The sequence below is a fragment of the Bubalus bubalis genome, chromosome 14 (assembly GCF_019923935.1).
Source record: "Bubalus bubalis isolate 160015118507 breed Murrah chromosome 14, NDDB_SH_1, whole genome shotgun sequence".
NCBI classification, from domain to species: Eukaryota; Metazoa; Chordata; class Mammalia; order Artiodactyla; family Bovidae; genus Bubalus; species Bubalus bubalis.
In genome coordinates this window covers 44,502,057-44,520,825 of record NC_059170.1, presented here as the reverse complement: position 1 = coordinate 44,520,825, position 18,769 = coordinate 44,502,057, and the positions used below count along the sequence as shown (strand labels likewise).

General features: G+C 45.9%; 1 protein-coding gene across 8 annotated transcripts in view; it reads left to right on the top strand.

The window, feature by feature from the left end:
* RIN2 (Ras and Rab interactor 2) overlaps positions 1 to 18,769 on the top strand; it is a 211,035-nt gene that overhangs the window by 31,196 nt on the left and 161,070 nt on the right. Inside the window, exon 3 of one of the 8 annotated variants that reach the window (XM_025264172.3) lies at positions 125 to 243. The exons of 4 other annotated variants lie outside the window; for them this stretch is intronic. In XM_025264172.3, the coding sequence (XP_025119957.1) occupies positions 192 to 243 (52 nt within the window). In that variant the 5' untranslated portion in view covers positions 125 to 191. Of the gene's footprint in view, positions 1 to 124; positions 244 to 10,433; positions 10,543 to 18,769 lie in introns of those variants that run through there. 3 more of the 8 variants (XM_044927989.2, XM_025264173.3, XM_044927991.2) reach the window with 3 other exon arrangements.

Below are 18,769 nucleotides of genomic sequence, written 5' to 3'. Positions count from 1 at the left end.
ACATGAGATTCATAGCATGTGGAGTGATGTTCATGTTTCTGGGTTGCCCATGTTTGGCTTCAGGCTCCATGAGACCAGAGCCTGATTGGTGTCTCCTGTTCTTTTTTTTTTTTTTTTTTTTTAGCACAGGCTCTAATCTGTAGCAGACAGTGGATAAATGTGAGCTAAATCAACAGCAAAGAGCAGGAAGTATGAATTTTCCTGAGAAGGAAGAGGGTAACATAAGGAAGTGCAAAATTCCAGGTATAAACACTAAAGTCTTATCACGGGGCTAAGGGGTTGTCTTTTGAGGTCAAGGTTTCTTTGTCACTTCCTTTGTTTTTCCTGTGAGATGAAACATCTTTGGGTCTCACTTTTATAAATAAATGGCTTCCACAAGATGCAACAGTAAGCTAAACAATAACAGGAACCAGCGGGGCCCTGCGTTGCTTTTCTCTGTGGGTTGTTATTCAACTGGAAAGTATTTTCAGACGTGCAACGCGGGAGAACTGACTTCGGTATGAATGTTGAAATGTGACCTTTCATGCGCTCTCATCACTGTCAGCCTTTGCTCATGGGATCGGTGGCTTGTGTCTTCACCTAGACACCCCTCTTGTACTGCCTCTGGTTCTCAGTAAGGAGAATGTCCTGAACCAAATATAATCCATGGAGGATGCCTGTTGCTGGCCCAGCTCATGTTTAGTTAAAGGCAAATGCTGCCACCAGCTGGCGGAGGAATTTAAAGTGGGTTCATGGGGAGGATCTCATCCAGCCCCTAAGTGGCTCACACAGTAAAGAATCTGCCTGCAGTGCAGGAGACCTGGGTTCGATTCCTGGGTTGGGAAGATCCCCTAGAGAAGGAAATGGCAACCCACTCCAGTGTTCTTGCCTGGAAAATCCCATGGACAGAGGAACCTGGCGGGGCTATAGTCCATGTGGTCCCAAAGAATCGATCATGACTGAGCAGCTAACATTTTCACTTTCATGAGGATGGAAGATATTCCTTGTTCTTCATCCTCTTTTTTCTGGCTTTCTTTTTCTCCATTCTACCCATTCCTTCCAATAGGAGGATGCAGCTTGGAAGCCTGTTGGTAATAAGGAGAAGAAAAGTGAAAGTTGCTCAGTCCTGTCCGACTCTTTGCAAACCCATGGACTGTATAGTCCAGGCCAAAATACTGGAGTGGGTAGCCTTTCCCTTCTCCAAGGGATCTTCCCAACTCAGGGGTCGAACCCAGGTCTCCTGCATTGCAGGCAGATTCTTTACTGTCTGAGCCACAAGGAAAGCCCAAGGAGAAGCAATTCTTGCTTCAAAATAGTACCGTTTATTGAAGGTTTTCCATGAGCCAGGTCTTGTTTGATGCGCGTTACACATTCTTTTCTCACAGCAGCCCTGGTGGGCAGTGGTTTGAGCCCATTTTACAGATGAGGAAGCTGAGGCACAGAGAGGTGAAGTCACCTCTGTGTCGTGATGCCTGGCACATTCAAGTGCTTCCCGTTATTTGTAAAGTGAGCCATGTGTTAGTTTGAGTCGAGCATTTATGTGCAAGTGTTTCTTTTTTTAAAAATTCAAAATCTCAGTTCTTCAGGAGTGATCTTTTTAAAAGCATTTATTTTATTTATTTGGCTGTGCTGGGTCTTAGTTACAGCATGCGAACTCTTGGTTGAGATATGTGGGATCCAGTTCCCTGACCAGGGGTCAAACCCGTGTCTCCTGCCTTGGGAGCTCAGAGGCTTAACCACGGAACAGTCAGTGCAAGTGTTTCTATGGGCAGTGATGCACGGAGGCAGAGTGAGGGAGTGAGGGGTGTGGCGGGGAAGTGGGAGGCTGTTCAAGGTGGGACCCTGAGCAGGGGACTGCTGTGGGTAACCAGGGCTCAGTCTTGCTGGGAACCTGTGACAGACCATGTAGGGAGCATCTAGGAATTGTCCCAATAAGGGACACAGAAGTTGGGGGGTTCCTAGAGAAATAGTGGGGACCTTTTGAAGCAAGTGTGATCATCACAATTATATCCTGTAAGTCGCCCCATTTGTCCAGGGAAGGGAGGAAGGAAGCAGGACTCCTGGCTTCCTAGACTTCCCTCTGTTCTCTGCATTAGTTCATCTTGTACAGCAAATTGCCTTCAGACACAGTGGAAACAAGGTTGGGTGCTTAGTCGTTGAGTCGTGTCTGATCTTTGCAACCCCTTGAGTAGGCTCACTGAGTAGCCCCTTGAGTAGACTCTGGGAGTGCAGATAGACAGGGAGGCCTGGCGTGCTATAGTCCATGGAGTCGCAAAGAGTCAGACATGACTGAGCAACTGAACTGAACTGGACTGTAGCCTGCCAGGCTTCTCTGTTCATGGGATTCTCCAGGCAAGAACACTGGAGTGGGTTGTGCCCTCCTCCAGAGGATCTTCTCCACCCAGGGATCAAATCCAGGTCTCCTGTATTGCAGGCGGATTCTTTACCATCTGAGCCACCAAGGAAGCCCATAATAAGGGTTTATGCAGCACACTCTGTAGAGGTTGGCCTCAGCTGGTCTGATCTAGGGTGGACTCAGCTGGACGACTCTGCAGACCTTGCGGGGAGGGTTGAGGGGTGTGGCTGATCCGGGCTGGGCTGGACTGGACCACTGCTTCCAACCTGATCCAGCAAGGCCTCTCGCTCAGGTCTGGGCTCAAGCCTGTTCCGCCTGACTGCATTCTAAATCTAGGCTTGAGGGCAGTGGCAGCCCAAGAGCAGCTCTTCTCATGACCATGGGAGAGGCAGGGGTGCAGGCAGAAATGCAGAGACTTCACTGGTGCTCCTGTGTGATCATATTGACAATGTGAGTCACAGGGCCATGCCCGAGTCAAGAGGCCGAGCAGTGAACTCCACCTGTCTTGGGTGCGGGGTGTCTGCTGTTGGCCTTGGCCTTGGTCAGAACCCAGAAGTCCCTCTCTTATGCAGCCTCTGCTTCTGTCAAATTGGGCAAAGACAAGCTGAAATTTAAAGGCTTTTTCCAGTGACAGTTTTGGTTCTAACTCTGGGCAAAACCCCAAGTCTTCAATGATATTTCTGTGTGCTCACGCTCAGTCCCTAAGTCGTGTCTGCCTCTTTGTGACCCCATGGACTGTAGCCTACCAGGCTCCTCTGTCCATGGGATTCTCCAGGCAAGAATTCTGGAGTGGGTTGCCATTTCCTTCCCCACCCAGGGAGCAAAGCTTCATCTTCTGTATTGACAGGTGGATTCTTTACCACTGAGCCATCAAGGAGGAGAAGGGAATGGCACCCCACTCCAGTACTCTTGCCTGGAAAATCCCATGGACGGAGGAGCCTGGTAGGCTGCAGTCCATGGGGTCGCTGGGAGTCGGACACGACTGAACGACTTCACTTTCACTTTTCACTTTCCTGCATTGGAGAAGGAAATGGCAACCCACTCCAGTGTTCTTGCCTGGAGAATCGCAGGGATGGAGGAGCCTAGTGGGCTGCCGTCTATGGGGTTGCACAGAGTCGGACACGACTGAAGTGACTTAGCAGCAGCAGCATCAAGGAAGCCATATGATGTGGTTATTAGAAGCTACACAGCCCTGGGTTCTGGAAACCTCTGGGGGCTCAGCCCTTTGCAGGCGATCCTGCCCCTTCTGGTATCACAGCTTTGCTTCTCCTGGACTCAGGAGGCGTCTGGGGTTGTTGGGCTCCCTCAGTGACAACCACTACCTCCCCAGCAGCGGCCTGAAATGGTTTTACTTGGCATCAGCACATACCAGTTGCTCAAGTGCGTCAGAATGAAATAAGAGCAGCCAGTGGGATGACTAAATTGTCAATTACACTGAAGTGTATAGTTTCCTACAATTGGGGAGAGTGCTCTGAGTTTGGTGAAAATGTCATTTCTTTGCCTCTTGGTACCTTGGCTCTCCCATCTGGCACGAATACAGTTGAAGCTGGAAGGAGAGGAGGCGATGCTTTTATGTTGGTTGGAATTAGCAGCCATAAATTTACAGGGCTTTTTCCAAGTGAGCATGGAAAAGACTTGCCATCTGATGCTTTTTTGTGAGTTCTAAGTCATAAAGCATCTGCTAAGGGTGGCTTGACAGTTGTGTTCTTGGCCCCGTAGTGGAGGTCTGCGGCAGAAACCTAAGCCTCAAATGATTAAATGTGTTTCCAAACACTCATAAGTTATTTATACTGTGTTTGCATGTTGGCCAACCAAGCAAGACTGTACTGTAGTGTCTTCACGGTGGTACCCTATTTCAAACAAGACTGTGCTCTAGGGTCTTTGTGATGGTACCCTATTTGGCCCAACAGAGCTTTCTAATTAACTCATCCATGCCAGCATGTGCGTTATAAATGCTGCTGCCATGCCTGTGGACTTTATGGCTGATTTCCATCTTCGTGAATGCACAAGGACCAGCCAGAAAGTACCACTACCATCCTTCTGGGTGGGAAGGATGCAGGGGGAGAGGCGAGGTGAGATGTAGTAGGGGAGCAGTTGTGTTCACAAGCCCCTGACCACTGTGGGCAGCTGGGGTCCAGCCTGCCCAGGAGTTCTGGGAGGTGGCATTGATCTCCCCTTGGAATTACTTCTCCTTGGGAGTGAGGACACAGGGCATTCATCCACCAACTCCCACTCATCATTGCCACGGATCATCACAAGGCAATAGCTCCTTGGTCTTCTGGCCTACCCAGACATGCTCCTGCTGTCTGTCCTCAGATCAAAGAGAGCCACAGGTACCAGAGGATGGATATTTTGGAGTAGGTAATTTGTGATTTAAAAAAGAAAATCAAAACAAAAGTAATGTTGATTTTTTTTTTAAAGTAAAAAAGTGGCATGTATGGGAGGGCAAGTGATAAGGGGACGTGGGTGAGGTACCTTTGCATCTGATATCGGGGTGCCGGGCAGTTTGGGGAATGGAAGGAGGGGGTCTTGTAGCTTTTAAATCTGAGCACAGTGGAAGCGAAATCCCTCTGAGACCTTAGGACAGAATGTGGAAAGGAGAGCATTTATGTGTGTGCCCATGGCTATTTATTTATTTAAATTTCGTCACAGTCATACAGTGAAACGATAGACAGCCACTTATCAAGGTAGAGAGCATCCCTGGTGCTCAAACAGTAAAGAATCTGCCTGCAGTGCAAGAGGCCCAGGTTTGAAAGATCCCCTGAAGAATGGCTGCCCACTCCAGTATTCTTACCTGGAGAATTCCAGAGACAGGGGAGCCTGGTGGGCTACAGTCCATGGAATCACAAAGAGTCAGACATGACTGAGCAACTAACATTTTCACTTTTTCAAAAAAGGTAGAACTATGGTGATGATATGAAACTATCTTCAAGTTATAGTTCTGAGTAGAGAAAAAGCACAATACAGAGCAATCTTTAGAATATATTCCCCTTTATAAACATAGCTTTGATGTTGTTTAGTCGCTCAATTGTGTCTTGACTGTTTGCAACCTCATGGACTGTAGCCCGCCAGGCTCCTCTGTCCATGGGATTCTCCAGGCAAGAAAACTGGAGTGGGTTGCCATTTCCTTCTCCAGGAGATCTTCTCTACCCCGGGGATCGAACCTGCGTCTCCTGCATTGCAGACGGATTCTTTACCACTGAGCCACCAGGGAAGGCCAAAATTAGTTTATTGGGATCTAATTTATGTATCATAAAGTTAACCCATTTTAAGTGTACAGGTATGGGTGTTTTAGTAAACTTTGACAGTTTGCTAGAAATGTTACTCAAATGGAATCGTACACGGCATCTGGTTGCTCTCAGTCATCCCTGACTGCAGCGTGCCCATCGTTTGTTTCCTTTTTACTGTGGAATAGTGTTTCATTGATTGGATATAGCACATTTTTTTTATCCATTCTACAGTTGATAGACATTTGGATTGGTTTCAGTTCCATTTTTATGAATAATGCTACTATGAACATCCATATACAATCCTTTATGTGGACATAGATTTTTATTTTCCTTGGGTAGGTACTTAAGTGAAGTTTACGGTCATAGGATGAGTATTTGTTTGGTTCTTTAAGAAACTGCAAACCTGTTTCCAGGGAGGCTGCTCCATTTTACTGCATTCCCACCAACAATGGGAGACTAATTTCCATTCTCGCAGTTGATGTGGTTAGCTTTTTTTGTTGTTTGCCATTGTGATAGACGTGTAGTCTCATCTTACTGCGGATTTAGCATTTCCTCGTAACTAAGGATGTCGAGCATCTTTTCATGTGCTTATTAGCTATTGGCTTATCTTCTTGGCAGTGTGTCTCTTCCGATCTTTTCTTATGTTTATTTTGGGTCCTTTTGTCTCCTTATTAATTAGTAAGGGTTTTGGACTCCTGCCATGTTTTCTGGAAGTTTGAAATTATGTCCAAATAAAAAGCTAAAAAAGGCTGGCCCCCACACCCCATCAGGATGGTGCACCCAGAAATCGTCTCACAGCATGGATGTGCTTGCTAAAAGAATCAAAGGGAAGGGCAAGGTCAAACTTTGATTTTTTTGCCAGAAAAAGTCGTCTGGTCACGACACAGTGGCTCTTTATTAAATGAAGGCATACTTCCTTGGCCGCTTTTTCTCTGTTAATGGGAATTTGGTGATTAAAATGTGTCCAGATGTTGCATAAACAAAAGCATGAAAGAGCTTATTAGTATCTCTCTTCCTTAAGTTAAGGCACAAGTTTCTCCACCCCCTCAGCCTTCCACGCTGGGTACGGTCAGGAGGCCCCTGGCGTGCCGGTCACATGGCAGATCTAGAGGGTTGGGAGGGCTGGGTGGTCCCCATTGTGGAACTGAGAGCACAGACTTACCTGTGTCCAGCAGACCCCTGCTCTTGCCCCCTGACACTGACCCTGATTGTAGACTCGCCTCTGCTTCACGGCTCTCTTCTTTCTGTAACTTCTCACATTGTGAACATGAACCAAATCCATGCCTGTAGCTACATATACTGAATTCAGACAAGCATTAATGGGCTGATTTAGTCAACAGCAGAGGGAATCAGGATGATGAGGAGAAGACCTTCTCACCTACTTGCCATCTCCTTGACGTCAGCCAGGTTGTACTTAGCAGCTTTCAATTTTCCAAATAGTTAGTGAGCATCAACTGTTCATTGTTTCATTCATTCACGGAGCCTTTATAACTCCTAATAGGCATCAAGCACTGTTTGAGTCTGGGGGTGGGGGAGCAGTTAGTAGTGAACAAAAGGGCAAAGTGCTTTCCCTCAAGAAGGTGTCTATTCTCTTAAAAGGAAGGAACAGATGCAAAGAAGTGGGAGAAAGAGACAATAAATAATTGAAGAAATAAATACACAGTAGATAGCAGGTTATAATAAGCATTACAAAATGAAATAAAACCCAGTAAGGAAGTAGAGACAGATGCATTCATAAAGCTTCTGGAAGGATGTACTACAGAGGATTAACAAATAGAATGATAGTTTTAAGCAATTTATTTTAGTAATTTGTTTTCTAATTTTTCTATAACAAATTTGTATTGCTCTTTTTGGCAAAAAAAGTTATTCCAAACTTACCAAAAGCATTAAATTTGAATGTCCATATGATTCATTGTATCATAATTTTATAACCAAAAATACAGCAAGAAAAATCAACTGGAAAATAATACCTAGTCTTTATTATCTGTGATGTGGTTCTGCATGTTTTAGAAAGTTTGATGTTTGGAAATACATGATCAATAAATTATGGAAAACCAGACTTGTTTATAAAATGCCTTTCTGATGGGTAACTTGGAATGATGAGTGATCTCTTCAAGTCTTGGTAAATTACACATTTTGCTAAGTTGGTCAGAATAGAAAATAGTAGCATTAAATGCAGGATGCAGAGACTGAACCATCTGAGCCCCAAATGCTGGTTCTAATATTGCTTTGTTTTCACTGGCAAAGGGAGCTGCAGATGTGTGTTTAGGAGCTCACACAACATATCATACAATGCAGATTTCAGTCATTGGGTTAGCTCGACCCAAGAAGACTCCCAGACTTGGGAAAGTTAGACAAAAATAAAACATTTTCAGCCCTCACCCAGACTCTTTGCCTGGGGCTCAGCTCCCTGGAACACGCAGACATGTACGATGGGAGTGGGGTGGTGACCGTGCCACCCTCTCTCCTTCCCTCCTTTTTTCTTCCCCACTGCTTCCACACAACTGACTTTGCCTTTTCACTGATTGGTGCCACTTTCCAAAATCAGTGACACTTTATTTCCTAACATCTCCACTGATTATTACAGCTGTTCAAGAAACTCATTAGGTCACACAACACTCCCACCCAAAACATCCACCCAAAACCTTCCGCCCCACACGGTCGTCATTCACTCCATTTCTGGTCTAGCCTGACTTTAAAATCCACTTGGGAATAAATCAAACCCTATCCAAATAGTAACTTCATTTGATGGCTTGCAGGCTTGGTCACTGGAGAAGGACATGGCAACTCACTCTCATTCTTGCCTGGAGAACCCCATGGACAGAGGAGCCTGGCAAGGTCCATGAGGTTGCAAAGAGTTGGACACAACTGAGCCTGCCGGCACAAGCTTGTTCAGGTTTTCTTAATTAATTTGAATTCATGTAGCACCAATAAAGAAACTCATAATCTGTGCCCACATAGATTCTTATATATAATATATTTTTAATACATATTTTCTAGTCATGTTATGATTCTATTTTTACAATTTCAGTGTTTTGTTTTGGGAGGTTTTTTTTTTTTTTTTGGTCATCCCTTACGGCATGCAGGATCTTAGTTCACTGACCAGGGATTGAACCCATGCCCTTTGCATTGGAAGTGCAGAGTCCTAACCACAGGACCACCAGGGAAGTCCTCGTGTGGATATTTAATTGCTCTTACTTTAAGTCTGAGCCCTGTGTCTCTCTTCAGAACCAGTGATTTCAGTGTTTGCAGTGATTCTCGGTGTGATTGATCCCAGTGGCTTTGAGGTTTCTTGTTTGGGTTTTACTTCCTTGTTGATTGGATTCTACGGAGCCCCACTGTCACTCCTTCATTTTACATTTCTAGATCCCTCATTATTGGAAAATTAAATGATGCTACTTGAGAGAAGGCTTAAATGAGGCAAGAATTCTCACTACAAAGAAAAAGTGCAGTTTGAGCGAAAGTTAACATTAAAAGTTTTCTACTATTCAACAAAAGTTAATGAAGGTATATAAAGGACTGTTTGAGATTGACAAATATTGTATTGGCTTCTTATTTTCTTGTAACAAGTACCAGCTTCACTAAAAAGAACTCATTTGTTTTTATATAACTACATTATGCACTGTACTAGTTCAGCTTTGCTGTAACTAATTTAATTAGGCTTTGTTTTGAAATTTGCCTTTTTTTTTTTTTTTTTCCTTCCTTGGACTTTTAAAAGCAGAAGTCACAGTGACATGCTCAGTGTGGCATTTGCTGATGCATAAGAGTGCGTGTGGTTTTAATTTCTGGTTGTTTTTTCTCCCTCAACCTTTTCCTCTAGTTAATGTGAATCACATTGTATTTTCCACTCCTGGACACTGATTCATAGCCATCCACTTCCTCCCGAGCTCAGCAAACCACCAGGTCCTCTGGGAAATGGATTAGTCACAGCCCAGCCAGGCACCTTGCGTGCCATGGTCGGTATTAGCTCCAACAGCCATGCGTTTAGGAGGAAAAGGTGAAAACTGCTGCCCCATCTTCCTTTGGGGAAGGAATAAGGCCTCAGTTTAGGGGGGGTCTGTATGGCCTGTCACACTCCTTGGCTTCATCTCTACAATACAGCACACAGGCAGGTTAGAAAGACAGAGGTCTCATTTGGTTCAGAAGATTTTCAGGTGCCCTGAGGAAACAGACATCAGATTTGATCAGGGCCCCATCCCTGGGGCACATGTGTAATGTTTGTGAATAGGCTGAATCTTAATATATGGATGCAATTTTGAAAAACTTGGAACAGATTTATTTATGTCCAACATGTGTTTATCAAATTCACTTGAGTCTAATTTCATAAAATTTTAAGGCCAAGGATTTTTCTTCATAGGCCAGACTTGTAAAGACATTCCCAGGGTCATGCCTTAATTATATCAGTAATTGTTGCTAAGTTTCAACTTACATTTAGCAACATTGATTGACAGCTTTGACCACCAGTCCCCACTTAATACAGCCTGACCTAAGGGTGTTATGGCTGTGACGTCTACAATTGGGAGAATTCTTTAATTTTTCTGTTCTGAGTGAAGCCTCTTCAAGTTTAAGAGACTGGAGCAACTGAAGAGCAGGGACCCATGGTTAAGCAGTTTGATCAACTGAACAAGGTATCAGAAGATCATGTTCTGGTCTGAGCCCCAGGTGGCTTTGGGGAGCTGTGTTTGCACCTGATTTTTTCTGTCAGTCTGTTAGCATATGTGCCAGGAGGCAGAAAGGCCAACCCCTAACAGTGCTCCCAGGTGAGGGCTGGGTGTGGTGGCCCTGTGGTCAGAACTGGGTCACACAAACAGAAAGCCTGAGCAAATATTAGATGAATGTACAGGAAGTACAAGTCCTTAACCTTCGCAGTGAGAAGGATCACCAGCCCTGTTTCCCTGGGATGACGGAGCTCTCGTCCGGAGGTTCGGCTTTTGTCTGTCCTGTTGATGATCTGGAGCCTGGGGAATCCAGAACACGGTAACCCTCCTGCTCAGTTAGAAATTAAGTGTTAGCGTGTGGGTGAGGAATTCAGGAGAGTCATGTGCTACGTTGGCTCTGATGCTGGTGGATAGATAGCAGCCTCTGGGTCTCCCCTTCTTCACTGGTGGAATCAGAGTAGGGCTGCTCTACCTGGTGGGCAGGATGCTGTGTGGAAGAGGGTGCTGGGGACCCCACTGGGAAAAAGCACCACAGCTGGTATCAGTGTCTGCAGTATCAGGGAGAGAGGAGGCGCCCAACACCTGCCGTCCACATGTTCAGCGAGCTCTCAGCTCCCCTTGGCCAGCAGCTCCCTCAGGTGTGACTTGTGACAAGTCTAGAAGCCCTACTTGTTATTAACCTCATAAATCACTAGCTAGCCTGAGCCCTGGCCAGAAAGTGATTTAGGCATGACTCTTCAATCTTTCTCTGTCTGACTTACTTCCCTTAGTATGATAATCTTTAGGTCCATCCATGTTGCTACAATAGTGTTGTTTCATTCTTTTTTATGGCTGAGTAATACTCCATCATATATATATATACCGTGTCTTCTTTATCCACTGCTCTGCCAGCGGACACTTAGATTCCTTCCATGTCTTGACTGCTATGAATATTGCTGCTATGAACATAGAGGTACCAGTATCTTTTCAAGTTAGAGTTTTCTCCAGATATGTGCCCAGTAATGGAATTGCTGGATCATATGGTAGCTCTATTTTTAGTGTTTTAAGGAACCCCCATACTGTTCTCCATAGTGAACTTACAATTCCACCAACAGTGTAGGTGTGAATGTTCAGCTGTGATTATCTTGTCACTCGTGCTTCGGACAGGAAACAAGAGCAGTTGGTGTCAATGTGATTTCCATAATGTTTGTTCTCTTTAGCGTTTTCTTTAGTTCGTATTTTAGCTGTTTTGCAGGACTTAATTTAGAGAACTAATTGGACCTGCTGTGAGCTGGTCCCAGGACATGGCTGCAGATGCTTGAGCGGAATCCTCAGGCTTAACTTCAGATTTCATCCTTGCCATCTGTGGGTCATCCTGCCTATGCCAACACTGTCTCTCCAGCCTTGACCATGCGCCCAAGCTCCAGAATCACATCCAACTCTCTTGGTCACCTCCACCCACAGCCTCTTCCAATTTAACTGCGCCAAAATTCATCTGTTTCATTTCTCCCACTATACCTGCTGTTTTTCTGGATGCTGTATATTGGTGAATTGTACCACCTTCTATCCAAGTTTCTTGCACATTAAACCTGAAACTTACCTGGGACTCCCTTTCCTCTACCTACCTCCCACAGGTACCAAGTCTTGACCCTTTAAATAGAATCTCACCCATATGCTCCACCCTTTGTATGCATGGATCAGCCTCCCACCTCCCACCCTGGGTGGCCCCCTGAAGTGTCACCTACTGCTCAGAGGTATTCAGTGGTGTCTCATCATCACCCAGAAGGTCAAATCCTCATTAGCTGGCATGGCCTACAAGATGGTCTGTTCTGTGCAAAGTCAGTTCCCCTTCCACAGAACCCTTGGTGCCCTAGCAATAGTGAGCAAGATTGAATTTATAGGGACTTCCCTGGTGGTCCAGTGGTTAAAACCTGCATTCCCTGGAGGGGGCCTGGGTTCAGTCCCCACTTAGAGAACTAAGATCCCACATGCTGCATAGCATGGCCAAAAAAAAAAGAGAAGACTCTAAAGAGGATATATATGTATATGTATAACTGATTCACTTTGTTGTATGGCAGAAACTAACACATTGTAAAGCAACTGTATTCCAGTTTTTAAAAAAATTGAATTTATGGTCTCCCCAAAGCACTTCCTCATCCCTTGCTTCTGAAGGGCATTTCTCATGCTCTTCTCTCTGACAGGAACCCCTTCCACTGTCTACTTATCCTTCGAGACTCAACTCTGAGGTTGCTGTCTTTGTAGAACCATCCTGGTCTTTCTCAGAAGACTTCACACCTTTTATCTTCTGTCACCATTGTGCTGGTCACAGATCCCAATTTTAACAGTAATCATGTGAATGTCTGGGGGCAGAGGGTAGCTTTTTTTTTTTGTCCATCCTATGGGGCCAATTTTCAGAATTGCAGGATCTTAGTTCCCCGACCAGAGATTGAACTCCAGTCCATGGCAGTGAAAACACTGAGTCCTAACCACTGGACCGCCAGGAATTCCCTGCATTAGTAATTTTGTATTCTTTCCCATAACAGAGGCTTCCCAAATAGAATAAGCCTCAGGCTCCCTAAAACCTGGATCTGTCCCTGCTGGACTTAGTAACAATTACAGGAGCCTCTTAGGATCTCAGGAAGAGAGATTTTTTGCAAGTTCTGGCTGTCAGGGACACAGTAGGAGCCAAGCAGAAGAAAAAATGGCCTTTTACAGTTTTTAAAAAATGAACTCAGACATCAGTTACAAAAACTCAGGTCCCATCAATCATTTCCAAGTGCAAACAACCATGTAGTGACCATCCTCCTAAACCACCAAGGTCTCCTCACAGTCTGGGGTGGGCCTCGGGTTCTGATGGCCTCTCAGTGGCCCCCTTCTCTGGAGACCTGTTATTGGTGACACTTAGGAGGACAGACCCTGCAGGAAAGGCCAGTCATCGACTGGCAGATGTGGGTAGAGAAGACAGGTCCTGCCTCCAGTGGGATAAATATGGTTCCATTCATGTTATAGAGCTGCCTGTGGGGTCAGGCCAAGGCCAGACTTAACCGCGGGCACAGGCTTGCTGGGCTCTTTATCCTTCCCCCTCTGCCTTCCTCACCCCCAAAACACTCCCAGCAAACCGTGTGCACCTGAATCCCCATCCCGGGCTCTACTTCTGGGGAATCTGGCTCAGGACTAAGCTGTTTTCATCTCCAAATGCTTGAGCAGCGTGTGCTTGACCTTCTAGCGGTGGCTCTGGGCCTTCCAGCACAGCTCGGATCATCCGATGGTCTTTCCTAGGCTGAGCCCAGTAGGTCGAACCTATTTGTAAGGAGATGACCCACCTGCCCCATCCTTCCCCGCTTCCCAATCTTTCCTGGGAGACCCTTCTCAAGCAGTCAGCTCATCCTTGTGTAGCCAGGCTTCTGTTCTCTCACCTCCTGGTTTCTCTCCTCACCTCGTCTGATGTGGCAGAATCCCTGCATAGGTGCCCACTGAACTGAGCCCCATGTTCTCTGTGAGAGCCAGGGACTCATGGAACAGGACTTGCTGCAACAAAGAAATGGCTTCTGCATGTGTGCACGCCAAGTCATATCTGACTCTTTGTGACCCCATGGACTGTAACCCACCAGACTCCTCTGTCCATGGGGTTCTCCAGGCAAGAATACTGGAGTGGGTTGCCATGCCCTCCTCCAAGGGGTCTTCCCAACCTAGGGATCAAACCCGTGTCTCTTAGGTCTCCTGCATTGGCAGGCGTGTTCTTTACCAGCAGCACCACCTGGAAAGCCCTAGAAATGGCTTACATGAGGCTGTGTGCACTGGGGACTCAGGCACTTGCGTCATCTTGCACAGTCAGTTCAACCGGAGTCCCTTCCACGTGTGCACTCGGTTGTCTTCTCTAGCACGCTCCCCAGTGATGCATTCTGTCCCCCCGCTCGCAGGAGTTCACATTGATTTTTCCCAAGGTCATTTTGTGAGCCTGTGGTCTCAGCCAGTTGAGTTGTTTTTTGTATCTCAGTGATGTCATCTGGTTCCATTTTTTTCCAAAGCATGTTACAGACACCGATAGAGACAGCCCAGAAGATTTTTCAGTGGTTCTCAGATGAGCATTTTTATACTTTCACTTCATTGTTTAATTCTTACGAACCTAATTTATAGTATAAAATATAATTAACACATCAAATAATAGCTTCTTTTTTTAAAAAAAAATTAAGTTTAAAATGAATCAAAGAAAAACCCGTGTGTACACAGTGATAAGAATTACGAAAGCATTTCTCTCAAGACTGAGATTTAGAAAACACTGGCTTAGAAGATTTACCACTTCTCTCTACTTTAAACTTAACCTCGATGCAATCCTTTTTCTAGTTTACCTTTTGAGTAAATACCCTAAACAGAATGGCCATGGAAAGAAATGTGGGGCCTGCTCCTGTGTGATCGTGATTTATCAGCCGGGGCTCTGGGCGTGTGGACATGTGACTACTGTTTTGTCATCCTCTTACGCACAATGTTCCATCTTACTAAAAAGGTGTCATTATTTGTCAGCTCCTTTTTTGCAACTCAGATCCATGGCTAACAGGTTCATTTTTTATTTTATTGTATTTATTTATTTATTTTGCTGATTTCCTAGTCTAATAGCCCTACCAAAAACATAGTGTCACTGAGTGACAGACCTTGTCTTTGGAAATCAAGCTGACCCTGGGGATGAGCACTTTTGCTCAAAGATAGACCATTTTGCCAGTAACCCCAGTTAAAGTCATGCACAAGATGGCCCCCAAGCTCACACCTTAGAGGCAAGAGTCAGCTTCCTTCTCTGGTCTTGAAACCAGGGCCCACATTATCTATCAGCCTTGCCCCAGCACCTCTTCAGTTCTCTGTGAATGCTGGACGATGACCACAAATAATCTCATGTGCATTTTAGTTTTAATCACAGCCTGGCACCTGCTCCCTCCAGGGTGGGAAATGGACGTGCCAGTGGAACACCCAGACACCCTCTTACAGCTGCTCTGTGACCTTGAGGATCCCGTGCTCCTTGTTAATGCTGGTCTCCTTCTCCGAGTCCCAAAGTCTTACTTCTTTATTTGTTCGTATCATGGGTATTAGGGTTTCTCTGGTAGCTCAGCTGCTAAAGAATCCTCTTGCAGTGTAGGAGACCTGGGTTCAAACCCTGGGTTTGGAAGATCCCCTGGAGGAGGGCGTGGCAACCCACCCCAGTATTCTTGCCTGGAGAATCCCCATGGACAGAGGTGCCCCGAGGGCTACAGTCTATGGGGTCACGAAGAGTCAGACACGACTGAGCAGCTAAGCGCACATCATGGGTATTAAACACTCCAGTGGACAGGAGTTGAGTAGGTGTGTTTTGCTTTTGTTCTGCTGCTGGTCAACCTTCTCTTGTTTCAAAAAAGAACCTTTAAAAAATTATTTGATGATTTTCTTTAGTTCTGTTTGCAAGACACCCTTTCTTGGGGTTTAGGTTTAGACTTACATCTGTCTCTGCCTCACTTAGAACCTTTCCTCGTAGCTTGTCCCTTCTAGCTCTGAGTTCACTTCACAGTTGTCTGTGCAGTCACGTCAGCTTGCTGTGATTCTTCTACATCTCTGCTAATTATTTAATTGTGTTTGTGGTGTCAGACCCCATTTTCAAGAATGGCTCACCTTAGTTGAGAAGGAGGACATATATTTTTTTTTTTAGATGTCAGCTCACCTTTCAGCATTTTGAGGTCTCTGTTCATGAACTACAGATTCTCAGCTGGACTGGGTTTCTCATTCCCGGCTGCCGTGAGCATAAAGATGACGTGAACATCTCTCCATACCCATCACTTCCACTTCTCGCATCACTTCCTCCTTGTTAACTGGAAATAAATCAAGACTAGCAGCCGCTCCCACTGCTTTCTCAACCTTCTGAGGCCTGGATCTGTCAGTGAGTTAGGCCAAGGGTGTGTCATCCACAGTTTTGATCATAGTGACACTATGAGAATGTGTGGGCACGGTAGAATCCCCACCAGTTATGTCTGCAATGTTTCTTCCTGATTCCTGTAGCAGTGCTGCTCACTCGTTTCCCACGCTTGGCAGTGGCTGTGATGTCCTGCTGTTACTGTATCACTTTTCTCTGTTCATCCCCATTTTTTCCCCACATGAGAACTGGGGTAGACATGCATATAGAGTTATTTGTTATTGACTTACGGCGACAGCTTACTGACTCTCCAAACCAACCAAACAAAAGCCTACTCCTTATGAACAGACCACGGTGCATGGCATCTCCCTTTGTCGAAATCTAACCAGTGCCTGGTTCCTGTGGTCCCCCTGCTTTCCGTGAGCTTTTGCTGAATTGTCGTATCCTCCATGGCCCCAGATCCGGTTTTCCTTTTCCCTAATTCTACTGTGTTGGCAACTAGACTGGCCCAACCAGCTACATTGCCTCAGGCTCCCTTTGCTAACTGGGTCTGTGCTGGGTTTGGCCAGTGTGAGCACTGATGGGTATTAGAGTGGAAGGAAGAGAAAAACCAAGGCGATTGATCAACCTTGGTGCATTAGTGATTTAGATTTGTGCCTCTGCAAAATTTCAGATCACCCGGGTTTGTTGTTCAGTCCCTTAGTCATGTCAGACTCTTTGTGACCCCATAGACTGCAGCAGACCAGGCTTCTCTGTCCTGCATTATCTCCTGCAGTTTGCTCAAACTTAATGTCTGTTCAGTCAGTGATGCCATCCAACCATCTCATTCTCTGCCGTCCCTTCTCCTGCTGCCTTCCGTCTTTCCCAGCATCAGGATCTTTTCCAATGAGTGAGCTCTTCGCATCAGATGGCCAAAGTATTGGAGCTTCAGCTTCAGCATTAGTCCTTCCAATGCAGAATAGTTACATCTGCAAATGGGAGGTCCATGAGTGCTAAGGGCTGTTGAAATTACCCATCAGAGGTTGAGAAGCAGCACTGGAGAGAGGGTTAGGAAGAGCACATAGGCAGACAACATCATGCCCAACACACTAGGAAGAAGAAAGGTAAACGGGTGTGGAGACCCGGATTTGTAGGGCGTGAGATGGGGATTGGTTGGGTAGGACTACAGAACAAAAGGCATGCTAGACAAGGTGGAACAAAATAGATTGGGTCCAAAAGAGGTCATAGTTCCCTTTCCACTGTTGTGGGCATCAGGAAATGTAGCGGTCAGGTTTTCAGATGCTTGCACTGCATCACCCCTAGCTGGTTGATGCAGGAAGCCATGTTGAGGAGCAGAGTTCTCGGAAACCTAGGATGGATTCAGGAGTGGGTTGGGCTTCCCAGGTGACTCCCTGAAGGACACATCAGAATCAGCCCGCCAAGGGTCAGGAAGCTGGTGAGTCAGGGGACCCTTCCCCCACCGACACTCAGGCCACACCTGTTCTTTCCCGTTCTGGATCCTGCCTCTTTCTCCACATCCCTCCGTTCCCGGCAAAGCCTCGCAGGAGCCGGTCTGCTTGGCAGAACCCAAGTCAAACAACTGTGGCCCAGCAGCACGGAAGCCAGGAAATAAGGGTTTGAATGTTTTATTTTTTTCATTCTCTGTTGGAAAAACTGCCTTTACTCTGTAAGATGTTATTGATGCAAGGAGTATGGTTAGAGTTCTGGGGCATCCATGGAGAACAGGTGCCCACTTCAGGAGGGGACTTATTTCTTAAAGGATGGAGTGTAGTGAGATGTCAGTCCCTTTAAGCTGCTGCATCTAAACGCCAGGAACTGGGTGGGCGACAAACAACAGGAATTTACTGCTCACAACTGTAGAGGCTGGCAGTCTCAGATCAGGGCAGTGTGGACGGATGAGGGTCTTCCTGGTTGCAGGTTTCTGTCCCATCCTCATGTGGTGGGAGGGACTAGAGGGCTCTATGAGGCCTCTTTGCAAAGGGTACTAATTCCACTCATGGGGTCTCTGCTTTTATGACCTGATCACCTCCCAAGGGCTCCACCTCCTAACTCTACCACCTTGGGCATTAAATTTTCAGCATGAGTCTTGAGACAGACATTCAGATATTGGAGCCTTTGGAACAAGTCCAGGCATGTGGGGAGCTTTGTGTTAAGTAACTGCTGCTGCTGCTGCTGCTAAGTCACTTCAGTCGTATCCGACTCTGTGCGATTCCTGAGACTGCAGCCCGCCAGGCTGCCCCGTCCCTGGGATTCCCCAGGCAAGAACACTGGAGTGGGTTGCCATTTCCTTCTCCAATGCATGAAAGTGGAAAGTGAAAGTGAAGTCGCTCAGTCATGTCCAACTCTTAGCGACCCCATGGACTGCAGCCTTCCAGGCTCCTCCTTTCATGGGATTTTCCAGGCAAGAGTACTGGAGTGGGGTGCCATTGCCTTCTCCGAAGTGACTGCTACCATTATTATTTTCAACTGTCAGGCATAGTGTTTGTACAGTAGAACCAATAAACACATTTAAAAATGTATGCCCTGGAAGATATGACATAAAATGTTGTCATTTAACTTTCTTTATGTATTTGTTTTATCTACTGTAACATCTGCAGGATAAAGCTCTTATATTTCTTTATCCTGCCTGGAACATCTTCTGTATATACAAGCTCACAGTACATGTTCAATAAATGTTTGCTGAATGAACAACGAATTC